We start from the raw sequence: 7,731 nt of genomic DNA, 5'->3' as shown, positions 1-7,731 counted from the left end.
TTAAAACATTTTTTTTTCTTTTTATTTAGTATGGGGAAAATTGTTGTTGTTAATGGGGTGAGTTTATGAGTTATGGGGATGTTTATCATAGATTTATCATCAATTCCTTGTTTCTCGAAAGCTGAGTTGCAAACAGACACCTGTTACAGGCAAAAACTGTATAATTTCTTGATGAATTGTACAAGGATGTAAGGAAAAACATACACAATATTAAGAAATTGTACGGTTTTTGCGTGTGACAGGTGGTAAACCATACACACCAATGTTTTTCTTACAAAACCATACAAATTATCAAGCAATTGTACGGTTTTTGCTTATGGCAGATGTCTGTTTTGTAATTCTGTTCGAAAGCCTTCAATCTATACAATTCAGAGTTTTGACATCAAGCTACAGTATCGTATTTAAGGGAAGGACAGAGCGTCCTCATAACCAGATCCTAACCCACCCATATGGGCGCATTTACATCCTCCTTTCTTCCATTTTATGACAAAATTATTACATTTCTAAATAAGTCCCTGGATTAATTGAGGAATTGAAAGATTTGTCTTGAATAACCATATCAATTGAATAATATTGTCTAAAAGAGAGGTTGGAGAGACGCGAGGGTTGACCTGTAGCAAACTGATCCCTCAACCCCAAACTTTGAACACGTCTCTGTCAAGTATTGTCGTCAATCATGTCTTGGGTACCGCTAAGTCGCCACATTAACTGTAAAAAGCCATGTTGTCCTGATGGCAACGCGACAGTTGATTGATCCATCTTTGGAGCGAAAGGTGCAATTTTCTGCATGGACGCATAGTGCAACTCGGATTAAAATCTTCATATTCACTTGATGTAGTCGAAATCAGAGCTCAAAGTCAACCCGAATTTCATATTGATTAGAGTTTTCTAGGATTTGCCAAAATTAGATGCGTATAGATGCATAGATGCAAAAAACTGCAAGCCTGCGCATCTTGGCGAATCCTAGAGTTTTCCATTCAAAATCCAAGTAGATTTTAAGCTTTGCTCATACATACATGATTACTATCACACTGGACATCATGTCTGCACAACTCCCCTAGCTATGTATCCGAGCAATAGGAATGAAAATAGGAAACGAGAGTCATTAGTACATATTACATGTATACTAAACGTAAGGAACGATTGCAGGTTAAATGATAACAAATAAAACTGTTTGAAAACGATAATTTACACCAAAGCATTTATATCCTCAAAATGTATGTTGAAATATTCAACATGAATATAAACGATGAGATTAAAAAACATTTCTTCATGCTCTTGCCAATGCCTTTTAATTCTATTTTATACTTTTTTGTGAATAGAACAAAAAATATCAAAAAAGATTCCCTTTTGGCCCTTTGAACATGAAAAGTTTTTTTACGATCGTTTTGTGATTTTTCCGAGGAAATTCAATTAAGTTTTATGTGTTACACATGCATGGAGTTGATTGTACCAAAAAACAGCATGTGAAATTCAAAAGAAGCTTTACATAAATCATTACATTATGAAATAGAGAATTTACACAATCGAATGATTTATTGGAAATTTGGTTTGCTGATATGAATGAAATATTGTTACTTTTTGGCAATAGGTAATGGAATTGAATGGGATTGAATTGTTTTATTTAATGAAATCTACATTTATTGTTGAATGTTGAATTTAATTAAGGTTAAATGATCAAAGAAGATTATTTTTGAATTTAGTTGCTATGGATTATGTAGCTTGGTGACAATTTAGGTTTTAATGACTGTATAAATAAGTAAATAATACAATGCTTTCTATTTCGAAACGATTCGATATTGATTTCGAAGGATTCGAAAAAATATGAGAAAATTTAAAAAATATTTAACCGTTATTTTTTTAATAAAAATTATCAATTTTTTTCATGAAATTCCATGAAATTAAGACTCAAATCTGTAATGTGCGAACAAGTTCTTATTTTCGGAATTTCAATTTCGAATGGTTCTTATTTTCGAAACAAATTTAAATTTCAAATGAACGTTAATAATCTAAACGAAAAAACTCTAAATTAGCCTTTAATTATTGATTTTAAAGCAAGATCATGCTTAAACTAAACTAATTAATTGTAAAAATGTAAAGAAAAAGTCTCAAATAATGAAGAAAAGTGAATTAAAGACATTAAGTTTTTCATTGTTTTTTAGAATGTTTGTAAACAAACAATCAAAACAAAATCAAAAATTTGGAATAATTTTGAAAAAACTAACTTTAAGCTGATAAGTTTAGCTTTAAACTTCGATTTTTAAAAAGCTTTGAACATAATCAAATTTGTTAACTTGTTTAAATGAAACATTCAAGCTAAAAATTCAAAAACTAAAAAATTTAAAAATTTTGACGTTTTCAAGATGGCGGATTTTTTTCGAAATATGATTCAAATTTCTTTGAATCAACGTCCGCAACAACTGTTCGCACATTACAGCTCAAATGATCATTGATATCATTATTTATTTAAAAGAAAACAATTACATGCATCAGAATTAATATAAATATTGATTTTTTGTTTGGGGTTTTTGGATTTTAAAAATTTTTAACGGTCTTTTATTTTTTAAAAACATAGTTTTCATCACCGTTTTTCATTCAAATAATAACGGTCAATAGATGAAATGGCTGTATGAAGTAAGAAACCACGACAATGCTTTCTATTTGACTTTGTTGCTGGTTCTGTCAGATAGTTTGTATGAAGCTCCTGGTCGCTGTTTTACTTGCGGATTTCATCCAAGGTCGATGTAACAATCGAAAAGGATATCAAGCATTTCTTAATTATCCAGGTTTTTGATATATTTAGTCAATATTATGAATAACCATTAAATTCGATTTAATCTACCTGAATACAGCTGTACATTAACTTATTTTAAGATTGTCAAACTTTCAGAAACTTTTTGCACAATTTTTGAGAATTTAGTTTACAAAGTTCAACCTTTTTGGTGTATAAAACGTCAATGTTTGTGTAATCAAGTCATCATTCATACATATCAAGTGTTAAGCAAACAAGACATTACAAAAGTTTTATCAAAACTATCAAAAATTTAACTTAAATTTCAAAAAATCATTCAATAATTTAAAAATATTCATCAAAAATTAACAATAATGGCATCAATTACTTTATCCGAATCAGTTCCAACTAGTGGAAACAATCCATCATCAGCAGTCAACGATCCAGCAATCATCAATAGATCTCAAGAATCACCAATCAACTACTTAGCAACCATCGCTGACCTAAAATCCCAACTAAACCAAGTAAGTTCCGTACTAGCTCAATCCATCCAAGATCGTGACAATCTCTCAATGATCCTCGACCAACGCACCGCCGAAATTGAAAGACTTCAACATGATTCCAACCAATTAAGCCAACAACTTCAGGAATCAACCAATGCCAAATGTGAAGCCACCCGTCAATGTGAAGCGATTCAGTATCGTGTAACAGAAGCTGAATTTAAAGAAAAGAGATTCATCCATGAAAGGACATTGGCACAGAATCGAATTGAAATGTTAACGGTTGACTTGAAGAAAAATATTCAGGAACTGCAACGATACCGAATGGAATCGACAGCTAGAGTTAAGAATTTGGAGGAAAAATTGAATGAAAAGTCATCGGAACTTGAATTGTCATTAAGGAATGAAGCACAACTTAAGGAGTCAAATGAGATGCTGACAATTAAGGTTGAGGAATTATCGACAGAAGTCGTAAGGATCAACGAAGATTATTCAAAGGAATTAACATCAGAATCCTATCTTGTTGAGCTTTTCAAGGAGGAATCCATCGATGAATTGAATGCCCAAACTGATGTTGTGTCTGACTTAAAAGCATCCCTAAAGGAAGCAACAGACGAGAACGATATATTAGCTTCATTTTTGCAGCAAAACATTCAAATGATGAACAGACTTGAATCCATGGAAGCAGTACTTGAAAATGCCAAAATGAATTTTGAAAATCCAGAGCAATTCTGTAAAGATTGCGAAAATTTCGAAAATATACTCGATAATGATCAGCAACTATTTGAGGAATTTGTAGCACAAGCATATGCAGCAATTGGGAAACTAGAAAGTAAAAATCGACGTCTTCGAAATGAATTGACAGTTACAAACCAAAATCATGAAGAAACAAGAAAAATTTTGACTGAAAATTTGCTAATATTAGAAGAAGAATTTAAGGAACTAAAGCAGGAAATGGACGATGACTCTTGTGATGGATCGTCAGATAATTTGGATGTAACTTTGACTACTTTGACTGCAAGTGAGGATGTTGACCACGAAAATGAGTTTGAATTATCAGAAAATGAAGAACCACAATCAGCAGGACGGAAGCGACAACGTGAGGATTATGGAAGTCCAGATGAAATTCTAAGATTTATTGATGAAGTTATGGCTGAAAAAAGATTCAAATTTGATGATGAAGACATTGGAAGTGAAATTATGGGTGTTGAAGACTTCAGAAATGCAATTGCAATGCCACTTTTGGCTGAGAATCTAAATTCTCTTGAGGATATTTATGATATATTTACCTTTAATGTAGATACTAATATTGAAAACATTGACGATCATGTTGAAAATTATGAAGAAATAAGTCGAGTTGAGGAACATTTTGAGGAAATTTTTGAAAATAATTGTAATTAATACATATTAGATTATCGAAAAATTCGAACATTTCGAACACAACTTATTTTAAAATTAAAATTTACGTTACGAAGAATAGTAAAAGTAACGGTCAAAAAAAATTTAAAATCAAAAAAAAAAAATTGAAAAAAATTAACGGTCGTTTTTGAGACAGCAACACTCTGAATAATTTAAAATGTTAATAAATATACTAGATTAAGATTAAAAACTGTGAATTTTTGATTTCTTATTTTCAGATACCCAACTTCCCCCATTTCCTCATTTATAATGACTTGGCTCCACATCGGAGCATGATTCCAATCAATAAGTAAGTAATTAAGGAACTTAAGATCCCTATCAGGTTGTGGTGTCTAAGCTGAATGGATTCTTGGGTATCAAGACATATAAAGACGTATCTGTCAGTGCGGAAGTAAAGCCTCTGTGGCTGAGTGGCTAGGCAATAAAGTGGAAATCTGTGGAACTCTTTGGTGAGTACGTGGGTTCGATTCCTACCAGAGACCGATTTTAAATCAATAATATAGAGAATTGTAGACATGACAAGGATTCGAACAATGCTCACAACATTACACAGGTTTGGAAATCTGAAATAGCCTGAAAAAGGGGTGTTCAACTATGTGAAAAAATATTCATTATTCAAATCTCAAATGAACGTTATATGACAAGACTGAAATGAATAAATCTCACAATCATTAATTAGGCTTTATTATTACATCCATGACTAACTGCTACAGCAACCATCAACATGCCAATTTAGGAACTTTCATCTCCAACCTCTATAAAAATCACTTTAAATCTCTCTTAATCACTTAAATAATCTATTAATTTCTGAATTTCTTTTTCAAGTTCATCATAGCTCTACTGACCGTTAATAAACCTCACTCCAGCAAGTAACAAAAATCTCCTCTGTTATTTGCATTTTTGAGTGAATAATTGGATCCAATTTCTGCTTTCAATAAATCCATTTTCATATAAAAAAGGAACTTATTTGATTAGTGAATATTTTCCGACTGCACATTTTTTTCTTTTCGTCTCAATTTTGTTAGTGGAAGTGCTTGGTAAATGCAAATTCTGTTTCATAATTGAATCACAAATAGAAAAAAACTCAATCGTTCAAATGGAAATTTAAGGAACAACTTCTTTTGTATTTTTAATAAATCAATTAGAAGTTTGGTTCCTTTATACATCCAATACAATACATACATACATAAAGCAATGAGTGAAAGTAGGATAAAATAAATTCAATAATCTGAATATGGCATATTTTCTCTATGTTGATATATATTTTATATCCGATGAGGAATGAGGATGTTATAGAGGAAGAGAGAGAAAAAAAAAAATTAAATTTCAATCATATGCAACTTCGAACAAGGGAAAATTTGTTTCTTTTTTTTGCACTCGATGTTGCTGATATATGTGTGAATTTATATTGAATTTTCAATATGTTGTCTGAATGTTTGGTATATGGTAAATCTCCGTAAAAAGGGAACTGCAAAAATTGTGGACTAAAAATTTTCTAAATCGACTAAGAATTGTTTGACATAGATCTAGGATTAAAATTTGATCTTTAAAAGTACTATTTAATTAAATTTATTTTGTTTGTAGACAAATTTTAACGGAAATCTATGTTTTAAACCACATTTTGTTTTGCAATAATGTGTCGAAAAGTTGACATTCTGACACGATTTTTGTAAATATCTCCTTAATTAAACATCTTTTTTAATAAATAAGAGCACATAACGAAAGCTTAGAGGAGCGAAAACCTTTTGTGTATCTTTTTTAAGCTTTAAAATTCATATTTGAAGAAAAAATTGAAAATAAAAATATCGACTTTTGGTAAAGTTGACAATCAGACGCTCTTCAAATCGAAACATTAATTAAAGCATTTACAAAGCTGGATTATTTGAAAAACTATCTTAATTAACTTTTTCTACCATATAAGAGTATAAAAAGCTAGAAACATTAACCATTTTTTGAGAATTTCACAAAAAACATAGTTTTTTGATAGAAAATTGGAGATTTACCCATATTTAACAATGCAGTTTGACTTAAGGAAGGACTTGGATGCTGAGTTCTATAAACAGTGCCAGTGTTTGGAGATTTATTACTTTAAATTGTCTGGTTATCGTTATCATACTGAATATAACCAAATTTACTAATTAGTAGTAGAACCAAATAGCGTTGTAGCTGGGAGAAGACAAGCTTGCTATACTGCTCTTGATTGAAATACACAAGGAAAAAGGCGTTCTGGTGCTCCAAGAGCAACTAGGAATGCCAGTTAGATGTCAAAACTGAGAATTTGTACAACCTTTGCGATTCACCCAACAATAGAATCAGATGGAAAGCATTTTGTGGCAACCTAGGTTCCAAGTCGGAGCATGATTTCAATAAGTTAGTAAGTAAGTAAGTAGAACAAAATTACAATCGACAATTGATTGCAATTTGAGTCATTACCAAGGTGACAAGAAATCTCAAACTTCTAAAAATGAAAAAGCTTCGCCTTGGAGCTTTTAAGACGCTGTCAAAGCTCTTTTACTAGACCAAATTGAGAACGTCTTGAGAACCATATGAATGGCACACAGAAGCGGCTTCCATTCGGTGTTAGTAAAGAAGCTTTATTGTTGATTGGGGTAGGGTATCGCGGAGCATAGTTAAAATCATTAATGTAACTATAATCCAACTATAATCAACAAAAATCTAAACCAAGATTAAAACTTACTTGCTGACTAGTGTAATACAATACAAATACTGCATCTGAATGCACTCTAGCTATTTGTTCATTCAAATTGGAAAATAATTGAGGGTATGAGCTATCAATTTCTAATCAAGCTTAAATGAGTTCAACTAAAACAATTTTTTCATGACCTTTAACAGCCATAAGCTGCACTTTCAGACAATATGGATTAAAAACACGACAAATTGCACTTACGATTCTCAATAACATGATTAATAATCTTATAACTTAGCTTTCATGTGACATACTAGTCAACTACACCATCAAGTCATATTCATCTCACAAATGCGCTTTATCCACTCCAATAATCCACCAAGACATCTCCAACTAATTTAATATGTTTTATCAACAAACAAAAAAAACTAAAG

At 31.2% G+C, this 7,731-nt stretch overlaps 1 protein-coding gene across 1 annotated transcript; it reads left to right on the top strand.

The window, feature by feature from the left end:
- The first annotated feature begins 3,105 nt into the window (after positions 1–3,105).
- LOC139096277 (uncharacterized) lies at positions 3,106–4,632 on the top strand. The gene has a single exon (XM_070647968.1). It carries the CDS (start codon positions 3,106–3,108, stop codon positions 4,630–4,632), a length of 1,527 nt encoding a protein of 508 aa, XP_070504069.1.
- Positions 4,633–7,731: the final 3,099 nt, after the last annotated feature.

This window comes from Chironomus tepperi, unplaced genomic scaffold (assembly GCF_022539635.2).
Source record: "Chironomus tepperi strain 1889 unplaced genomic scaffold, CSIRO-AGI_Ctep_v1 contig_381, whole genome shotgun sequence".
In the NCBI taxonomy this organism is placed as follows: domain Eukaryota; kingdom Metazoa; phylum Arthropoda; class Insecta; order Diptera; family Chironomidae; genus Chironomus; species Chironomus tepperi.
This window is presented reverse-complemented; position numbering and strand designations above follow the sequence as displayed.

Bases quoted from the DNA above. Each gene is read 5' to 3' on its own strand.
- LOC139096277 (XM_070647968.1), top strand. From the start codon at position 3,106: ATGGCATCAATTACTTTATCCGAATCAGTTCCAACTAGTGGAAACAAT.